Raw genomic sequence first — 21188 nt, forward strand, 5'->3', positions numbered from 1 at the left:
TAAAAGTAATCTCAGTATCTTTTCAACAATACTTTTATTGTATAAATTTGTAGTCCCGTCAATTTAAATCAATAGTGAAGATTTGTCTATACAAATGTTTTTATTTTTGCGTTATTAGTTCCAAAATTATTGATTCATTTTAGCTTTATTTTTTACAGAAATTTATGAAAACTTTTAAAATAAAATTGTGAAATTATTATTATATATATATATATCCAGTTTAACAAATATGTTAAATAGTATTAAAAGATGGTTTAGTTACCGTATATTAACAGAATATTTGGTCCAATATCATTGGTTATATGATATATAAATATTATAAATATAACAAATTATATAGTTAATCTGGTTAAATAATATATAATTGTTATCACCATACCTCGTTAATGGTTAAATAATATATAATTGTTATCGTCATACCTCCATAAATATATGTAGTATTTTTCACGAAGAACTATCACATTCTCGTACTCACCATTCTATTTTTATAAATTCTAAAATTCTCTTTAGAGAATCTTTCTTTTACATATCCTATCACCTGTCTAAAGGTTTATGTTCTGAATTCCGTAAGAACAATTATAAATTCACAAAATTAAATTTCAAAATTCACATATTACTCCTTACAATATTTACGTGATAGTTAAATAAATTTGAACTAGTAATAAATAATGTATTAGAGAATTTATTATCTTGTGAAATACCATAAAAAATGAGGATTGAATGAGTAGTGGAAAGGGGAGTGCGAGAAGTAATTCCCTTGCTGGGCTCCAGGAAGTGGGAGCTGAACAGAACTGGCTATTCGAAAGCCCGTTCTTTAACGGTTCAAACTCCGTCCATAATGAGAATAATAATAAATAGCTAATTAAAATTAGTAGAAAATAATAGTGCTATGCTAATTGATGTGTATTAAGCAGCCTAAGTATAACTGTAAAACTGCATATGCCACCCTATATTTCGATTGTGATTGGAAGAGAGAACGAGGGAAGGTTTTGAGTTTGATAATGGCAAATGATAACTCGCTGCAACTAGAGAGCTATTAAAGAGTGTTTGTCTGCTTTCTCCTTTGCTGTGTTCGAAGCTCAGTTTTCAGATTTCGCCAGGCAAACCCTAACGCTTCCAATTTCGCTCAATAGGGTTATTTATTATTATTAATCTTATTTTTTATCATTCGCATTTCCAATTAGGTTTCCATTCAGTTGTTATGCATTCTCACCAATGATTCCACACCATTAATTTAATTAGTTTTGCAGGTTTTGACCAAAAGGAGCTGTATAATACACTATTGGAATTTGATTAGTAGAGTTACGATGGATTTTGACGAGTATGAGTATTTAGAGAAAACAGTTGAAAATGCTGAAGTTAAGAAGGAGAAGCATAGGGCTAATGGTAGTGATAGAAGTGTGAAGTCTGAAGAGAGAGGGCATGGTCGGAGTATCAAGCATAAGAGTGGTGAGAAGGATGACGACGACGTTGAATTTCATTCCAGGCATTCAAAATCTGGAGATGATTCCCGCCATTATGAGAGGAAGAGAGAAAGAGGCTCCTCTCGGCACGGTTTGCAGTACAGAGATGGAGTGAAGGAGAAAGATCAGTACAGAAGCTCTGGGGGCAGTAAGGATAGGAAGAGGGATAGAGACAGAGATCATGAGAACAAGGATGGGAAGAGAGGTAGGGAGAGAGAGATAGATCGCGAGCGCGACCAAGAAAGGGATAGAAGGGACCGAGGAAGTGAGAGTGAACAGGAACACCGCAGCAGAAGTAGATCCGAAAGGCATCGGAGTGATCCGGAAGACAGAGACAGAGAAACAATTCTTGATAAAGACAGAGAAATAAGCCGGGATAAGGATTTCAGAGACAGAGAAAGGGTGAGGGAAACGAGGGAACGGGTTAGAGAAAGCAGGTATTCTTTCACATTAAAGTTTTATTCATTTTAGCTGCTGTGGTAGATTATCCATAATTTTGTCTGTGATAGTTATCTAGCTACCCTAGATTTTTGTTTCCTATTGACTTCTTACATCCATTGTGAACAGGGATTGTGCATATAGTAATTTCTTTTCTGCTTCATCTCTTCTAGAGAGTTAACCTGCTCTGTCTGACGGGCATGCAGTGTGATATATACGTAAACAGTATTGCCCGTTTTCCCTTTCGCAGAGCATTGGATATGAAAAGGATGCAGAAAAGCCACTGACTTGAAAGCCACTTAATTAATGACCAGAGTATGTTTGGACAAACTTTTTCATAAGGACTACTAGGAGAGAAAAATATGAAGAAAAAAATGAAATTGACTTCTCCAAATTCTTATTTTTACCTTGTACATAGGATAATTAACTTACGGAGAAGTCAATTTCATTTTTCTCTCCTAGAAATCCTTGTGGAGAAGCTCGTTCAAATAGATCCTAAAATTCCTTTGTCTTTCTGTATAAAATCCCATATTGAAGATAGATGTATGCACCCTTGAAACTCCTTCACCTTCGTCATATTCATTGCCAAAATGTGATTCCTAAATTTCGTGTCTGTAAATAAGACATGAACAATTTGTAGGTAGGGACTATGTTTAATATCAATCTTGGATAAGTTATTCTTTTAATCTGCAATTTTAGATATCTCGAGAAGTAGTAGATATAGAAACAGAACATTTTCCACTTCTGCTTTTAATCCGTTAATTCCCGCATACTCTTTGTGATATTACATGATCAGGTACTGCTATATAGAACACAGACACACTTCTTTAATAGCTTAAACTTTTAAGTAGATTGTTAATTCAATTTGGGAGTGTAATTTACTTGACTAAATGATTTGGAGTTTGATCCTCATGGTCATTGGTGCATAGTTCTAGGACAGTCGCATTACGAGGTTCGTGGCCTTGAAAGTTATCTATAAGCGATTTTAATGTCTGGGAACAGAATACAATATACAAGTTGTTTCTGGGTCCTAGATAAATCATAATAAGCTTTCCAGGTCTACTTGCTTGTTAACAAATTCTTTCATTTACTTCCTTTCTTCTATTCATTTATTTTATCATATTCACAATCCTTATAGTCGATGATATAATTATGCTTACAGTAATAGGTTTGTTGAGTCATTGATTAGATTTAGTATGGTGAATTTAATAGGCTGCGGTAATTGTGCCAAGATCAAGACTTTGGTATTTGGGTGAATCTTATTTAATTTTTAGTTTGGTTTGAACCCATTTTATGCACCTTAAGTTATGCAAATTCATATATATTCCCATATGTAGTATAGTTCTGTTAATCTTAAATGATCAGAAATGTGTTATCCTCTTGGCTATGAAGTTTAATCACCTACTCGTTTTTATAAATGGTATTTATTTTTTGTCCTTCTTTACTTGACATCATTGCTATTTGCATTTGATGCTCATGAGTTTGTCTTTGTTTGTGAAATAGGTTATTTTCTTGTCTCTCATCTCTAATTCGAGGATCGTTGTAGGTTTGTTTTACTGTTTGTATTGATTATAATATCTAAACTGGATTTGAGAATGGTGGTTTTTTAGTTGCATATAGTTTAGTTGTGCTGTTTAACAGCATTATAGCTTCTGACTATTGAATGTTAGATTCTAGGAACACGTGGATATGGTATAAAGGTCATCAAATGATCTTTGCCGAGGTACTGGAGCCTTAGGTCATTGGTTTCGAAAGTTTTCCCCTCCCGGAATCTATTTGAAAGTATGCATTGCAACCATTCATTGTTTGAATGGTTGTTGTAGTGGCGGTGATGCCATGCTGTTTATAATCCTTCCTTCTTGAAATTAGTTGCTTAATTGGATTTATTCTGTTGCAGAAATGCTGGTGATGGAGTAATGGGCAATGCTTAAGAGAAGCAATTCATCTTCTGATGCCTGTGGACAAAACCAATGTTCATTTGGCTACATGTTGATCACAGTTTTTGTCACTGCATGTAATAGATTGGTCACTGTGATTAATTGCGGGAAATATTAGATTTAGAAAGTTCTGCAATTCATAGCTTTAAAATAGCAGATAAAGTCCCTAAAACTGGTTTAAAATCTACCATCAGATAGAGTCCAGCAATTCTGTTGTTCATGTCCATAACTGGGTGCTCCATTGCAACATTAATTTTTTTGTTCACATAACAGGCATCTTGCTTTGATCAATGTGATTAAAGGCCTTTATGTTTTATATTGTTGGATTCTATTGATTTACCGATTGCATGGCTAGGATGGTTTTTTTGTGTACTCTGCTGTCCTATTTCTGTTGATTCTTTCCTTCTGTTCAATCACATCACTAGCAATGTCCTATATAAAACTAGATTTTGTGTATTATAAAGGTTGTATTCACTTTATGCTTATGGTTCTTTTACTCGGTATATATAAGCTGTTAACAAGTTTCAACTTAATGCAATTAGGTCCCTCACTCTCTCGTACTGCCATCAATCCAAGTTGGTGATGCTGTTTCAATATAAGATTTTGTTTTATTTATAGAAGGTACAAAATCTCGTGTTAATAGCAATTGGATGACATTCATTCCCCTTTAATTACCGTTTCCATCAATCCACGGGTTTGATTCTTTTTTAGTTCAAGAAGTAAAAGTCATAAATTAAAACCTGTTACATGGGGATTTTATGTTAACTTAATTTAGTTCCCTGCAGGCCTGTGTTCACGTGGATTTGGGCTTTATACATGTAAAGACCATTTGCTGCCATGTTGCGAATTTAAGGAACATGGAAATTTTGTGTTGGGAAATATGGTTTATGCAATAGTTTGTTAAATAGATGTTATCGTTATTTTCAAATCTGAACTGCTATAAAGAGATTGCTTGCATTCCAACAACTTGGGCTATAATTTTGTGCTTTGATTATGTTGTAGGCGACATAAAGAGAAAAAGGAAGAAGCAACACAACCTGATCCTGATCCTGAAAGAGATCAAAGAACTGTGTTCGCCTATCAGGTATTCCAAATACAGCTGGAATGCAATCACGTGATCTTTTTCTTATACTTCATTAATTGCCAGATCTAATCTTCAAAACATTTTCACAGATTTCTCTGAAAGCTGATGAAAGAGATGTATACGAGTTCTTCTCAAGGGCTGGCAAGGTCATACTATATTGCACTTTGTTTGCTAACAAAAAAATTGCTTTCCTATGCTATGGTAGCTGGCTTTGATTTTGTAGTTTAATACATGAAAGTGAATTCTGGAACAATTATTGAAAAACTGTTTGTTTCCTTTTGGCATTTTTATTGTAATAGATCCTTGTCTCCCTTAAATAATATAAGAGAATAAACAAGAGATTGCCAGATAAAAATAAATCTCAGAAGCTTGTAATGCATTTCTCTGACAGAGTTTCAGAAGCAAATCTATTCTTGTTAAGACATGAATTTGTTTTAATTCCTTAATAGTGTAATGAATTTTGCACATCAGTAAATCCTATTGTATCTCATGTTAAGGAAATGTGAACTGCAATACTCACGTCAAATTACATTCAAATGATGTGTCACCTTATTACTTACTGATAGTGTATATAGTTTTACATTGTTAGCTGTACAAAATTAAAACTTGTACCTTTTCGAAGTGTGTCTTGTTTTTTCCAACCCCCTCCCCCGTCCTTCCATTTTTCTTTATTCTTCTTTGCAAAAGTTGGAGTTTTTGGACCTATTTTTCATTGACATATCTAGTTTACTATTTCAAGGTACGGGATGTTCGCTTGATTATGGACCGGAATTCTAGGCGTTCTAAGGGTGTTGGGTAAGCACAAGACAACTGTGATCTGAACTAAATTAACTTTGTACCTTTTATTTATGCATGAAAAAAGCAACATCAAAAGGCTGTTGGAAGGAGAGTTAGCAACTTGCACCTAAATTAATCTTTTATGAATTCTGTGAACATTAACTTAGGATTGAACGAATATAAGACCTGATATTTTGTGAAGAAAATGTAAAATTAAAACTTGTAGTCATTACATGCACATATTCGACGTGAGTATTAGAGAATCTAACCCAACTTTTCAATCTTACAGGGCTCATTGTGTTGTGGACGGTGACAAATTTATGCCAAGATTCTATTAATTAGGGATATCTTTATTTTTATTTTATCAATTAGGATAATTGTTAAGGATATCTTTGTAGTCATTTTAAGGACAGACTTGATTGAAATTTTGTGAGTGAGAATTTTATTTTTTCAGAAAAGCTTGTATTAGTAGTTTAGAAGTGCTCTCTTATGGTTGAGTGTGCTTCTCACTTCCCTGTAGGTCAGTAGAAGGAGTCTTTCGACTCTACACCAGTGTCTTAATCTTTTACAAAGGTCCATAACACAGTGATGGTCTAAATTAACTCCTTTAATGTTCTTACCTAATGTTCTCCCGCATATGTACGTATGCACGCATACGTGTATGTATAAAGGTATATCTGTGATAGAACTTGTTTGAATCCAAAGAAAATAATGATTTTTATTGATGAACCCTAGATCCTGAATGCTGTGGCACTGTGGTAGCAGCCTCAAAATAGGGTTAGCGGATACAAAACTGATTTATAAGTAGAATTCTCTCTCAATCTCGCCTCTTGATTTACATGTATTAAGTTTTGTTTATTTTACTATCTCAGTCTTGCCCGCTAACCTAATCCAGGTAAACTCCCTCACTAATACACATCTAACTGACTATAAACAGGTATCTATCAATCTGATGCCTAAAGGTATAAGTCTCTACCATGATAACGATCCTTGTTATTTTCCGTTTTATGATGTATATAGACCGGGGTGTGTATTTACATTATAATGTGACCAGTCAATAATTACAATCATTTTGTCAATTGTTGTAAGTGAAAACGATTAATAATCATAAAAAATTATATATTTAAGGTAGACAGTGTAAACCTCATCTTTATTGGATTTGTATATGACTATGTTAGGGGTTGGATAGTTTATGAAAGAAGGAAGAAAAAGAAGGCCTAACTGCCTTAGCGGTGAAGCGGTGAGAAATAGGGTGGGTAGTATGGGTATATAAGGGATAACACTTTTTATTGTGATTAGACAAAGAAAAATCATATACTTTGTATAGACCGGTGGCAACACCTGGTGAGAGGGGTTAGGCCCTCATCTTACACGTGTTACTCCTTATTCATTTCACAGAATAAAATATCCATTATTTGATTCTTTCTGTTGAGTGAGTGTGCATTACAGTGACCGAGAGATACGATTAGGATCCTATTATCGGATTCCTAACAGAGTGGTCCGACCTGCCGGATCCGAGGAAGAGAGATCGGAGTAATGGAGGGAAGAAACGAAGGACGCCTAAACGTGGTGGAGAGCCAGCTCGAAGCTATAGAGATTGCAGTAGATGGATTGAAGGCGGAAAATGTGGCGATAAGACAAGACTCGGTGGCTATTCGACAGGATCTTCAAGAAATCATGCGAATGTTGGGAAATCGCAACCACGAACACGAAGGTAGATCGGATGGGAGTCAGGTTTCAGTGAACGACATGCGGAGGACGAGGCGAGAGGATGAGAATGTAGGTTCGCGCGATGCGGAACGAACTGAGGGACAATTTTATTGGAGGAAGAAGGTGGAGCTTCCCGTATTTGAGGGAATGGATCCTCTGAACTGGATCAACCGAGCGGAGCGTTTCTTTGAGCTACAGGGAGTGACGGAGGAAGAGAAGGTCAGAGTCGCATATGTCAGCATGGAAGGGAGCGCTGGTTATTGGTATCGGTTCTGGCGGGAGAAAGCGACGAACCGCACCTGGGAAGGGCTGAAATGCGCGATGATCGGACGATTTGGGGACAGGAACAGGGGTTCGATTTTTGAGAGGCTCATGACTAACCGTCAGACCGGAACAGTCGAGGAGTACATTCGAGACTTCGAGATTCTGGTAGGACAAACGAACGGAGTAACTGACGCACAACTTCTAGGCTATTTCCTCGGAGGCTTACAGGAGGACGTGAGGAATAGAGTGCGACCGCATGATCCCCAAGAACTAATGACGGCGATGCGAATTGCGAGAGATGTGGAGGTCCTACCGGGAGGAGCTAAGACTTGGGGTGGTGGTGCGAATCGACTACAAGGATCGGGGGGACGAACGACGGGGACGATAATTCGAGTGGAACCAATGCGAAACCAGGAAGGGCGGACGGCTAATATGGAGAGCATAGGGTCTGGGGGAAGAGAAGGAAACTCGGGTCATACGACGGGAAGGGGTGCGAGTGCTACGGGGAACAACACAATGGGAAGAGGAGTGCGAAACCTCCCTTATCACGAATATCTTAAGAGAAGGGAAGAGGGACGTTGTTTCCGGTGTGGGGGGCAATTTACCCCTGGACATCGTTGTCCGGAACGCAGCTTGAGGGTGTTGATTTTGGGCGAGGATGAGGAGGAAGAACCTGGGGAAACCGAAGTGAAGGTGGAAAATGAGAGGTTAGAATTATCGTTCTTCTCTGCAGGAGGATTGACTCAACCGAAAACCATGAAACTTCAAGGAAGTTTGGGTGATAGGGTGGTGCTGATCATGGTTGACAGTGGTGCTAGCCACAATTTTATATCCCAAACGTTGGTTGAGGAGCTGCAAATGGAGGTAGATAAAGGCCAGATTCATTCGGTCTGTTTGGGGGACGGACAGAGGAAACAAACCCAGGGTTGTTGCAAAGGGGTAGTAATACACATGGGGGGTATTGAAGTCACGGAGCAATATTATGTTTTCGATTTAGGAGGTGTAGACCTGATTCTAGGGGTAGAATGGTTGGCTAAGTTGGGGGAAGTAGTGAATAATTGGGGTAATTTAACCATGAAGTTCCAACAAGGAGGACAAGAAGTGATGATCCGAGGGGATCCGACTTTGGCTAGGGAAATAATAGCACCCGAAGCGCTGCTCAAAATTACTGAGGCAGAGGTGGTAGCAGTAATATGGGGGTTAAGACAAATGGAAGTACCTATAGGAGAAGGGGAGAAGCAAGATCTGACAGAAAAACAGGGGAGTGAGTTGGAAAAATTGCTGGAAAAATATCAGCAAGTGTTTCATGAGCCTCAAGATTTACCGCCAGAGAGAGAGAGTGAGCACAAGATAATTCTGAAAGAAGGAACAGGCCCCATTAATGTGCGCCCTTACAGATATCCACACTTATTGAAGGGGGAAATAGAAAAGCAGGTGGAGGAAATGCTAAAAAATGGGATTATTCGACCTAGTACTAGCCCTTATTCTAGTCCAGTCATTCTAGTCAAGAAGAAGGATGGAAGCTGGCGTTTCTGTATAGACTATCGGGCCCTTAATCGAGCCACAATACCCGATAAATTTCCCATTCCGGTAATAGAAGAGTTGCTTGATGAATTAGGAGGGGCGCAGTATTTTTCCAAGATAGATCTTAAGGCCGGCTACCACCAAATTAGGATGGGAAAGGAGGATATCCACAAGACCGCTTTTAGAACACACCAAGGGCACTACGAATTCTTGGTGATGCCCTTCGGGCTTACCAATGCCCCAGCCACGTTTCAAAGTGCCATGAATTCCTTGTTGAGACAATATTTGAGACAATTTGTGTTGGTATTCTTTGACGACATTTTGGTCTATAGTAGGACTTGGAAAGAACATCTGGAGCATGTGGGGTGTGTGTTGAACACTTTGAAGCAGCATCAGTGGGTGGCGAATCATAAGAAGTGTGAGTTTGGAAAAAAACATATTAGATACTTAGGCCACTTGATATCCGAAAAAGGGGTGGAAATGGATAAAGAAAAAGTGGAAGCTGTTCTGGGATGGGAGGAACCCAAGACCATCAAAGCTTTGAGAGGATTCTTGGGATTGACTGGATATTATAGGAGATTCGTTCGGGATTATGGCAAGATTGCCCGCCCTCTAACAGACATGTTGAAGAAGGGCAGTTTTATGTGGACAGATGTGGCCAGGGAAGCAATGGGGAAATTGAAAACAGCCATGACTACTGCACCGGTTTTGGCATTGCCTGATTTTACTCAAGCCTTCCATGTTGAGTGTGACGCGTCTGGAGTGGGAGTGGGAGTGGGAGCAGTGTTAACGCAAAACAGGCGGCCAATTGCTTTCTTCAGTAAAGCTTTGTCTGAAGGATCATTGAGCAAGTCAATTTATGAGAAGGAGCTCATGGCCCTTGTGATGGCAATACAGCACTGGCGGCCTTACCTCCTAGGCCAGAAGTTCGTGGTCCATACTGACCAAAGAAGCTTGAGATACTTGTTAGAACAGAGAATAACAACCCAGAATCAACAGAACTGGATTGCTAAACTCTTGGGCTATGATTTTGATATAGTCTATAAAGCGGGAGCTATGAATAAGGTAGCGGACGCATTGTCTCGGAGGGGAATGGAGGCAATGGAGGAGAAAGTAAGGGGGTCCAAGAGTGTAGAGGAGGGGGAGACAGAGTTGACCATAATTGTCAGACCCTATTGGAGAGATTTCCAGGAGGTATTAGAGGAGGTGGAGGAAGATGGAGAGCTCCAGAAAATTGTGGAAAACATTACCAAAAATCCTGATATGCATCTCCCATTTACCTTGGAGAATGGAAGGTTACACTACAAGGGCAGGCTGGTGTTGTCGGCTAAGTCGAAGTGGATCCCGAAAATTTTAGCTGAACTGCATGCATCGACCACTGGGGGACATTCAGGGATATACCGCACATACCGAAGAGTGGCCCAATCCTTGTATTGGATAGGGATGAAAAAGGATGTGACCGAATATGTGGCACATTGTTTAGTATGTCAACAACACAAGTATCAGGCGGCTTCACCTCAAGGGTTACTGCAACCCTTACCCATTCCCCAACAAATATGGGAAGAGATCAGTATGGATTTCATTGTTAGACTTCCAAAATCCAAGGGATATGATGCTGTGTTGGTAGTGGTAGACCGTCTCAGTAAGTATGGTCATTTCATTCCCCTGAAGCACCCTTATACAGCTCGCATGGTGGCAGAGTTATTTGTGAGAGAAGTGGTTAAGTTGCACGGGGTACCCAAGTCAATAGTAAGTGATAGGGATCCCTTATTTCTGAGTTTGTTCTGGAAAGAGTTGTTTAAGCTGCAGGGAACAAAACTTGAGATGAGCACCGTGTATCACCCCGAGTCGAATGGACAGACGGAGGTGTTAAATAGGATCCTGGAAGGGTACTTACGCTGTTTTTGCTCGGAGCAGCCCAAGGGTTGGAGTGCTATACTGCCTTGGGCAGAATACTGGTACAACACCAGCTACCAAGGAGCAGCAAAATGCACGCCTTTTGAAACAGTTTACGGGCGAGCTCCCCCAACTTTGATCAGATTCGTTCCGGGGGAGACTTTGGTTGAAGCGGTGGCACAAGATTTGAAGACGAGGGATGAGGCACTCCAGCAACTAAAATTCCATTTGAACCGAGCCCAAGAAGCCATGGTTAAACAGGCGAATCGTAGTAGGAAACCGGTGACAATTAAGGTGGACGACTGGGTCTATCTGAAGATTAGACCTCACAAACAGTCTTCCATGCCAACCAAGATACACCCGAAACTAGCTGCTAGATATTATGGACCATTTAAAGTGGTGCAACAGGTGGGGAAGGTGGCCTTCAGATTATTGTTGCCAGACACTGCTCGAATACATCCTGTATTCCACGCATCATAGTTGAAACTGGCCATTGGAGCGAAGAGTGTTGAGCGGGAGCTGCCAACTGATCTGCATATGGAGGGCCCAACTATTTGGCCAATACGTATTATGAATAGAAGACAACAGCAGCTAGAAGAAGAGACCAGAGAGCAATTGCTAATTGAATGGAATGAAGGAGGGGTGGATGGAGCGACATGGGAAGACAAAATTACTATCCAAGAGCAATTCCCAGAATTTAACCTTGGGGACAAGGTTCCTCTTCAGGATGGGGGTAATGTTAGGGGTTGGATAGTTTATGAAAGAAGGAAGAAAAAGAAGGCCTAACTGCCATAGCGGTGAAGCGGTGAGAAATAGGGTGGGTAGTATGGGTATATAAGGGATAACACTTTTTATTGTGATTAGACAGAGAAAAATCATATACTTTGTATAGACCGGTGGCAACACCTGGTGAGAGGGGTTAGGCCCTCATCTTACACGTGTTACTCCTTATTCATTTCACAGAATAAAATATCCATTATTTGATTCTTTCTGTTGAGTGAGTGTGCATTACAGTGACCGAGAGATACGATTAGGATCCTACTATCGGATTCCTAACAGACTATGTACTGCTTTCTTTTATGCAGGTATATTGAGTTTTATGATGCCATGTCTGTCCCAATGGCAATAGCTCTTTCAGGCCAACCTGTCCTAGGTCAACCAGTGATGGTGAAGCCGTCAGAAGCAGAAAAGAATTTGGTTCAGTCCACAACATCTGTTGCTGGTGGATCCACTGGACTTATAGGTCCGTATTCTGGAGGAGCAAGAAGGCTCTATGTTGGAAATCTGCATATCAGTATGAGTGAAGCTGATATTCGCAAGGTGATCACTTGTTTATTTTGACCTTGGAAAATTATTGGTGCATTTTTTGAATGAGTTTCTAGAACTGGTTGACTTAAAAGGGTCTTCATCCTATGATGCAATGCAAGAGTTGAATGAGATTACTCCCTGAACTGATAAATTATCTCCTCCTTCTCTTTTGCTCGTGCCTCTTCTTTTCCTCATGTTACATTTCTTTCTGATTACTTGAAAGTCAATATTTTGCTTTCGTTACCAGTTTGATAATAGTGTACATTCCAATCGATTGTATTATTCTTTTAAACTCCTTTGTTAAATTGTATAGGTATTTGAAGCATTTGGTCAGGTTGAGCTAGTCCAGCTGCCTCTCGATGAAAGTGGGCACTGCAAAGGTTTTGGCTTTGTACAGGTGAATTTTGTATCTAGTAGCAATAATTGGGCAATTGCTCACTCTACATGGAAACTTTTAATGAATTTAAACCAAGGTAGAACCTCCTTATGGACCCACTGGAGTCATGATCTACTTGTGAATGAAGTTGCTACTGGGTTCTGATGTTATCATACTACTAGCTTTATCATAATACTTTTTGCAAGCTGTAGTTTTTCCAACTATGTAGGTTAACTAAACTTTTTATTGTAGTTTGCACGCCTTGAAGATGCCAGAAATGCTCAGAGCTTGAATGGTCAATTAGAGATTGGTGGTCGAACAATCAAGGTACTGTTGAATTGTTCATAAATTTAAGTTTGGTAAACCTTCTTTTACTAAAATTAGGCTTTATAAGTTTGGGTCCTATTAAATTTTATAAAATGTGAATAGTGGAAATGTCTTAATGAGAAGTCAGCTTATGGACTACTTTTAATTTGTATCTCGATCTTGTGCTATATCTAACTGAGTGCATAGACTGTGTGTAGCAAACTAGTTGAGTAGTCATGCATTCTGATTCTTTCCGTTAGGTTGCTTAACTGATGGAGTCTTGATTGAACCCTTATACCTTTTATATTCTAAGTTGCTATCCGGACCAGTTTCTTGGAAAGAATTTGTTTTTCCAGTTAGTGAATCTTGCAGATGATTTTATTTTACTTTTAGGGTAGGCAGAATCTTGTAGTTTGTACTCATTTTTGTTACCTCGGGCAAGGATAATAATGTATTATTGTACTAGAATAGTGTTAAAAGTAAAACAGGAACCGTAAAGGAATGTATATCTTTGTGGTTGTTTGTTTTTCATTTGAACTTGAGTTTATTTATCTGTATGTAAACTTTCAGTTGCTGTTACTGATCAATCTGGAATGAATTAGGTATCGGCTGTTACTGATCAATCTGGAATGCTAGAGGCTGGAGGAAATACTGGTGATTTTGATGATGATGATGAAGGAGGTGGCTTGGTAAGTAATCTATGAAAATTGGTTATGAACTATTGAAATTTTACTAAATTACACATCGCCCTGATGTTTTCAAATCCAACATGGAACTCCATTATGCAGTCTAAGTTGAAGCAGTCACATTCATAACAGATTAATCACATTCAAGTGGTGTGGTTATACTGTAATTGAATTTGGGTGATCTACTATTTTGTGCTGGGGTAATGTAAACTTTATTTGAAATATATATATAGGAACCTGAACGATTATTCTGAGGATTATTATTTGGGAACTAGTGCTAGCTAAATACTTCACATGTTTTAAACCTGAAAGATTGGCTGTTCATGTTCTGAAATCTGAATATTGGAAGATTGGATTATTTTTGTGCAGCGTTTTTTAATCTTAGTAATTTCGAAAATTATATTATCAAATGGTCTGCTATCAGTGATTACTAGGTTTGAATTTAGACCCTGCTTTCTTCAGCAGATTATATTAATATAGTGCTTTGAATTGAAGTATATCGAAATTTTCTTTTGCACCTGAAAGAAGTCTCCTCTCCCTATTTCTTTTGACATATACAGAATTACAATGGTATTGATATTCAATAAACCACAATCGATGTGAAGTATTATCTTCACCAAAATATTCATTTCTGTCTGAAAACTTGTATTAACTGGTTCTTTTTTTTTTTTTTTTTTTAATTTTATTTGTTGATTATAACAGAATTTAACTCGTGCTAATTGTAATAGAAGCCATACTGTTTTAGCTGACCATTCTGAAATTTCAGTCATTGAATGCATGTTCTCGAGCAATACTAATGCAGAAGTTGGATCGTAGTGGCACTGCATCAAGGTTTGTTCCCTGCCATTTTGGCTTTTCACATGTCAAGATCAATATGAATAATCATTATCTCACTCGTGCATTTCTTGACAGCATGGTTGGTTCCCTGGGTAATTCTGTTGTCAACAACACAGGTCTTAATCTACCAGCAACAGGAAACATACTTGCAGCTGTGCCCGCGGGTTCTCCCCTTTCTTCTATTCCTGCAGTATCTGGGTTGTCAGGTGGAGGTCTCCAAATTCCCATGGCTACAATTCCTACTATTGATACAATCGGTGTTCCAAGTGAATGCTTAATGTTAAAGAACATGTTTGATCCCAAGGACGAGGTGGTTAAATTGCATCTATACTTCGTATATTGTTTCATCATTTTTTGTCTAATAATATTACCGGCTTGATGTGCTGTAGACTGAACCTGATTTTGATTTGGATATTAAAGAAGATGTTGAAGCAGAATGCTCTAAGTTTGGGACGTTAAAACATATATATGTTGATAAGTGAGTAAACTAGTGATCATTGTGCTCATCATTTAATTATGAGACTACAAGTTTGTGGCGTTTTCATGTATTTATTATTTTAATGATCATCAGGAAGAGTGCTGGTTTTGTCTACTTACGTTTTGAAGATACCCAATCTGCAATAAGTGCTCAGCGGTCCTTGCACGGACGATGGTTTGCTGGGAAGATGATCACAGCGAGCTTCATGGTACATTTCATGGCCTTTATTTCTCTTTTTTATTTTTTGAATATCCACAAAATTGATGAACATCTTTTCCTGAACGAAAATATATTAAATCCTGTTTATGCTGGCAGGTGCCTCAGTCATACGAAGATAAATTCCCGGACAGCAGATAAACTGATGAATTGTTGCATGATGCGAAATCTCGTGGCCGAAATAATCATCTTCAGATTTATATAACGGCTTTTACTTGTCTTGGATTGGCTAAAAGGAGCTGTTTATAAAACTCGCATAAATTTTTTGGGGGTGTTTTTTATAAGAGTCTGTTACAGTAATACTGTTGTGGCTGGGCAGTGGTATTGATTGGAACAAAGGTTTTGTGATGCTACAAACATTGATGTAATTCAACTTAGGCTGTTGCCAATCACAGTTTTGATGTATCCTCACTTTCTTTGTGGATCCATTGGTATAAGCCTGAGAGGAAACCCCCATAATCTGTTGGTCAACATGTTTCGGTCACTAGTGCATTTTTCTACCTAGTGTCTATTCTATATTTTTATTTTTTTTACTTTCCTCTGTTTCCACTAAAAAAGAATAACAAGGGTAACAAAAGTTTAACAAATATTTTAAAGGTACAGAAATAAAATATAAAAATGCAGCCATAGTTTAAGACTTTGTTTAAGAAACCTAATGAAGTATTTATAAATCTTTCTGTTTTACTATTTTCATTTTTAAATCATAACAAATACATATATGTTACTTATGAGATGAGCTATTTTTCTTGTCAAACAAGGATATCATTTTATTCATTCATTCATTCCCACTCAAATTATATTTTCTCATTAAATTGCTCCGATTGGGGGTGTGACATACTGCATGACGACATTCCATCATAATGCTCCCATGCTAATAATGATACCGAACACTACCATCTTTATCCAATTATAATACAAACACACACATATAAATACTATTTATCGGGATCACTCAATCCAATTGAAGGGAGAGAGACAGAATTAGTAATGGAAAGAGAAATAGTTGAAGATATTGTGATTGTGGGGGCTGGAATTGCTGGCCTCACAACATCCTTAGGACTTCACAGGTATCTTTTCCACTTCCTTCACTCCCAAACCATTTTTCTATGTCTTCCTTATTACTTTATATGTTTCACTTATACTCACAGGTTGGGCATCCCAAGCTTGGTGTTGGAATCTTCGGACACTTTGAGGGTCACTGGCTTTGCTTTGTCCATATGGCAAAATGCTTGGAAGGCTTTGGATGCTGTCGGTGTTGGAGACATCCTCCGCCGCCAACATCTCCAGCTCAATGGGTATATACATGCACTCACACCTTTTAAACTTTCTTCTCTCAGTATCATTCATTTTTCTCTAAACTAAACTGCAAGAATTGGACTACAGGATTGTTGCCACTTCATTGGTTACAGGGAAACAAACAGCAGCCATACCTTTCAGAGCAACAGGAAATCGGAAGTAAGTATACCCCATGAATTATTCATTTTTGTAGAGGGCGTGGTTGTTAAATTTGATACAAATTCTTACTATGGTTGGTGTTTTTGTGATGATGTAGAGATATTGAAATTCGTTGTGTTAAAAGGAAGGCATTGTTGGAAGCTCTTGTCAATGAGCTTCCAAGAGGCACCATCAGATATTCGTCAAAAGTTGTTGGTATTGAGGAATCTGGCTTCTATAAGATACTCCATCTTGCTGATGGGACAACCATCAAAACCAAGGTAAGTAGTATGCGTAACAAGTCATGAGAAATAAGCATGGATATTTCATGTAAGAGAAGCAAACAAGGGAACCAATTGTTATGAATCCAATGTTAGTAAACTCCAAATAATACTTGGATGTTTTCAATGGTAATAGGTGTTGATTGGGTGTGATGGAGTGAACTCCATGGTGGCAAAGTGGCTAGGCTTCAAGAAGGCCTCTTTTACTGGGAGATATGCAATAAGAGGTTGTGCAGAGGTCAACAGCAGTCACGGGTTAGAACCCAAGTTCATGCAGTATGTTGGAAAAGGTTTTAGAGCTGGTGTTATTCCTTGTGATGAGAAGACCGTTTACTGGTTTTTCACTTGGACACCAACCAGCCAAGGTGAATTTTCAAATACATGCTTGTTATCTTTATCTTATTACATTTAACATCATTCATACCATTGTTTTTTGTGAAGTAGAGAAAGAGCTAAAAGAGAACCCTGCCCAAATGAAAGAGTATGTGTTGAAGAAGCTTGAAAATATGGCAAGCGATGTTAGATACTACATAGAAAACACTAAAGAGGATGCCTTCCTATTAGCTCCATTGAGATATAGGAATCCCTGGGAGGTGATGATGGGGAATGTTAGCAGAGGCAATGTTTGTGTTGGTGGAGATGCTTTCCACCCCATGACTCCAGACCTTGGTCAAGGAGGGTGTTGTGCCTTGGAAGATGGGGTTATTTTAGCAAGGTGTCTGGCTGAGGCATTCTCCAAAGAGGCTAGAAAAGATGGGAAAGAGAAGGAAGAAGAAGAGGAAGAGGAGGAACAGAAAAGGATTGAAGAAAGCTTGAAGAAATATGCAAAGGAGAGAAGATGGAGAAGCATTGATGTCATTGCTACAGCTTATGTGGTGGGTTTTATTCAGCAAGCTGAGTCCAATCTTGTTAGCTTTTTAAGGGACAAGGTTTTGGCTTCATTTTTAGCCATTCAATTGTTCAAAAAGTCAAGTTATGATTGTGGGAAACTAGATAATTCCTAGGTAAGATGGAAGATATCAAGTGAATTTCATTGAGGTAATGGAAGAAATTTGATTGTGTATTAACATGTTTAAAATAATTTATAATTAAAAAATTATTTAATATAAAAATAGTTTTTCAAAAATATAAATTAAGTTGAAATAAAATTAAAATTAAATATTAATTATTATAAAATTAATAAATAAAATAATTATATTTTATAATAAAATTATATTAAAATAAATTATCAAAGTTTAAATTGATTAATTTTAGGATTAAATATGTTTTTTATAGGTTAACTTTTAGTGAAAATTAAAATTAATCTTCCAAAAATTTTATCAAATTTAATCTCTTAAATATGAAATTGTGTGTGATCACTTTTTCTTTTTAAGTTGAAAAATAATTTTAAAACATCAAATAAATTTAATAAAATCGTAAAATAAAATTTTGATAAATTTTTTAAAAATAAACTAATTCTAATTTGTAACTAATTTTAATTGTTATGCGCAAAAACATATTTAATATTTAGTTTTATCATTTACTTTAATATTTTTATTTTAATTATTTATTTTATTGTAATAATAAAATATATTTATGAATATTTAATTATTATACATCATTTGTCAATTTAAAAATGTAATAAAATAATTTAGAATTTAGTTAAGTTAATTTAATTATTTCTTGTAAGATTAATTATTAAATATTATAACAAATTATTTTATAAAGTATTAAAATTCAAAATATTTTATTTATTATTGTAATATTTAGTTATTTATTATATTATAATTTTAAATCAAATATATTTATTAAAATATAATTGATTATACAATAGAATATTTACATATAATCAATAATAATATCTCATGTCATAATACATTCATTATGTTTGATTTTGAAAATATCTTTTACACATTTGAGAGGGAAGTTTACAGAAAAAGAAAAAAAGAAATTCTCATTTTTTGTGCTTTTATGTTTTGGTTTTTACATTTTTTTCTCGTAAATACACACTTTTTGTATTTCTCGTGTTAGGAAGAAACAGAGGCTAAGTGATAAAAATAAGTTACATTTATTTACTTGAAGAACAAATTTTGAAAATTGGAATGATATATTGTAATTTTTGTTTTTTTTTATATAACTCTTTTATGTATTACTCATTGATACTCTCTTTCATATTTAATTCTTCTCCTATTTTCGTATTAAATTTCACTTGTAATTTCATGATCTTGTTTCTTTATTATTTCCATAGCAAGTATTAATGGCAAATTATTATGTAATTTCAGTTAAACACTAACTTCTAATTCTAAAAATTAATTATTATGGTAGGATTTTTGTCAGTTGAGTTGGGTAGATTTTAATAAATTCATTACTCAAGCCGTTAAAAAAACACCAGATTAACTTAATTATGGTTTTATATGTTTTATGTTAAACTCAACAAATTTTAAAATTAATTGGATTGAGCTAAGTTAACTGGATCAAGATTTTTTTTTTAATTTATAGTTTTTAAATATTAACTTAATTCAAATATAACTAATTTTTTATAAAAATTATTTTCAAAATTTTAAGTAAGACGATAAATGAAATCATAATAAATTTATTCAAATTAATTCAAAAGATAACATAAAATAAAAGTGTAATATATTTATTCTTAATACAAATATAAATATGAGCCTTCATGAATCATTTATACTAAATCAGTCAATCAATTTATATTAGAGTGAGATAGATTAAGAGTCAAAATTTAATTCAATCATAAATAAACTGACACAATTTAAAGTTGAGTTAAGTTATTAAAAAAACAAAAAAAATAAACATCTTAAATTATAATATTTATCATGACCTTATCTTAAATAAATTATTTTAATATTTTTATCCATTCACGTAAGTAATTAATTCGAGTTTTTGAAGCCTTAATCTAGTAATATGATGGATGTAAAAAACGAGTTTATTCGATGTACTATCATTCTTTTGAAAATATTTTTTTTATATCATGAATATAATTCATGTTTGTCAGAATGTTATGTATTCGTTAAAGAATGAGGTATGGTGTTATAAATTTTGCATGTATGGTTTTATTATATATATATATATATTAAATTGTCATCTGTCTTGTTTTGTTGTTTCAACTACTGTGAGCAAACAAAATAAATAGTGATGCACATTAATAAGAAAATGTGAGATGTTGTCAAGATTTTGTAGAGAAATTTTATATATGTATTATTCTTTTATATTTCTCTAAAAAAATATTTTGAAAATTTTGATATATAAGGAATGTAAATTTAATAATATATATAAATATTCTTTATGGAGAGTGGACAAAGGACTTCTCAATAACAAAGTGATAAATGATTGTTTCTTTTCTATCTGTTAGACATTTAGTTAATCATATGATAATTTGAAACCCTAAATAATTAGCAGTAATAATTCCCTGTCACACCCAATTAATACACACCATAATCCATGCTTATCTCATTAAAAATCCACTCCCAACTCTGATTTTCACCTCTCTGCTGTGCACGGAAAACTGAGCCAAAATCATTTCTCTGGAAACATTAAAAACGCACCAATCTTTACATGCAAGCACGCCACGTGTTGCGGAAGAAGTTTCCAAATCAGAGTTTGGGTGCAGGTGTCGGCTTGAGACACGTTCGTTCAAATGAGCGTGAGATTTACAAAAACCAGATTTTTCTGAAAAACTCTCTCACCTGCATCACTCATCTTCTTCCTCACGAAACACACCCTTTCATCTTCTCCAACTTCTCTCTAAAACCAGTAAACTTCTCTCTACTGTAACCTCTCATTTTCTTCTCCAAATCCCATTTCAGAACCATAGGAACGTTTCCAGAGACGCGGACGTTAGTTTGGACCGAACAAAATTTGATTCTAAGCTGGTAAGTTCCTTCCTCTAGTAGTTCGTCCTTAGGTTTCTGGAAAAATAGGGTTTTTAGTTGCATGCAAGCATGTATTCTAAGTGTTCTGTATTCCGTGGTTAGATTTTGTTTTGGAAGAGTCAAGAACATAAGAAAAGCTTGTTGAACGAAGCCACTTTTACATCTAGGACAAGTTTGGTTGCCAATCTGGATAAGGGAAGCTTATATGTTTAATTTATACTGTATGTTATATGATCTGATGTGCATGTATGAATTGTATGATGTTTGAGCTGTATGGACGACTACTGTTATGGAAAATGATTTC

General features: G+C 36.1%; 2 protein-coding genes across 11 annotated transcripts; both read left to right on the top strand.

Moving 5' to 3' along the window:
* Positions 1 to 901: 901 nt before the first annotated feature.
* Positions 902 to 15800, top strand: LOC108325850 (uncharacterized). 9 transcript variants are annotated; one of them, XM_052874774.1, is made up of 16 exons: positions 1760 to 1900; positions 3799 to 3915; positions 4381 to 4459; positions 4624 to 4656; positions 4841 to 4922; positions 5012 to 5068; positions 5662 to 5717; positions 12179 to 12413; positions 12715 to 12798; positions 13030 to 13104; positions 13686 to 13772; positions 14536 to 14600; positions 14682 to 14916; positions 14996 to 15084; positions 15178 to 15292; positions 15400 to 15800. In XM_052874774.1, coding segments are annotated over exons 4-16 (1224 nt in total). In that variant the 5' UTR covers positions 1760 to 1900; positions 3799 to 3915; positions 4381 to 4459; positions 4624 to 4654; the 3' UTR covers positions 15442 to 15800. The 9 variants fall into 9 exon arrangements, with proteins under 9 accessions (XP_052730729.1, XP_052730728.1, XP_017414432.1 ...); XM_052874769.1 differs by lacking the exons at positions 3799 to 3915; positions 4381 to 4459 and adding an exon at positions 902 to 1134 and having other exon boundaries at positions 1251 to 1900; XM_052874768.1 differs by lacking the exons at positions 3799 to 3915; positions 4381 to 4459 and adding an exon at positions 902 to 1100 and having other exon boundaries at positions 1251 to 1900.
* Positions 15801 to 15939: 139 nt separating this feature from the next.
* On the top strand, positions 15940 to 18082 carry LOC108325252 (monooxygenase 2). 2 transcript variants are annotated; one of them, XM_017558291.2, is made up of 6 exons: positions 15940 to 16367; positions 16449 to 16595; positions 16684 to 16755; positions 16853 to 17015; positions 17152 to 17380; positions 17457 to 18082. In XM_017558291.2, exons 1-6 carry the CDS (start codon positions 16288 to 16290, stop codon positions 18017 to 18019), a joined length of 1254 nt encoding a protein of 417 aa, XP_017413780.1. In that variant the 5' UTR covers positions 15940 to 16287; the 3' UTR covers positions 18020 to 18082. The 2 variants fall into 2 exon arrangements, with proteins under 2 accessions (XP_017413780.1, XP_017413781.1); XM_017558292.2 differs by having other exon boundaries at positions 17460 to 18082.
* The last annotated feature ends 3106 nt before the right edge of the window (positions 18083 to 21188 follow it).

Source organism: Vigna angularis, chromosome 3, assembly GCF_016808095.1.
Source record: "Vigna angularis cultivar LongXiaoDou No.4 chromosome 3, ASM1680809v1, whole genome shotgun sequence".
NCBI classification, from domain to species: domain Eukaryota; kingdom Viridiplantae; phylum Streptophyta; class Magnoliopsida; order Fabales; family Fabaceae; genus Vigna; species Vigna angularis.

Coding starts and splice junctions, on each gene's coding strand:
- LOC108325252 (XM_017558291.2), top strand. CDS start 16,288: ATGGAAAGAGAAATAGTTGAAGATATTGTGATTGTGGGGGCTGGAATT. Junction 16,596..16,683: donor CAACATCTCCAGCTCAATGG/GTATATACATGC, acceptor ATTGGACTACAG/GATTGTTGCCACTTCATTGG. Junction 17,016..17,151: donor GGACAACCATCAAAACCAAG/GTAAGTAGTATG, acceptor CAATGGTAATAG/GTGTTGATTGGGTGTGATGG.
- LOC108325850 (XM_052874769.1), top strand. CDS start 1,308: ATGGATTTTGACGAGTATGAGTATTTAGAGAAAACAGTTGAAAATGCT. Junction 5,069..5,661: donor TCTTCTCAAGGGCTGGCAAG/GTCATACTATAT, acceptor TACTATTTCAAG/GTACGGGATGTTCGCTTGAT. Junction 13,105..13,685: donor TTGGTGGTCGAACAATCAAG/GTACTGTTGAAT, acceptor GGAATGAATTAG/GTATCGGCTGTTACTGATCA.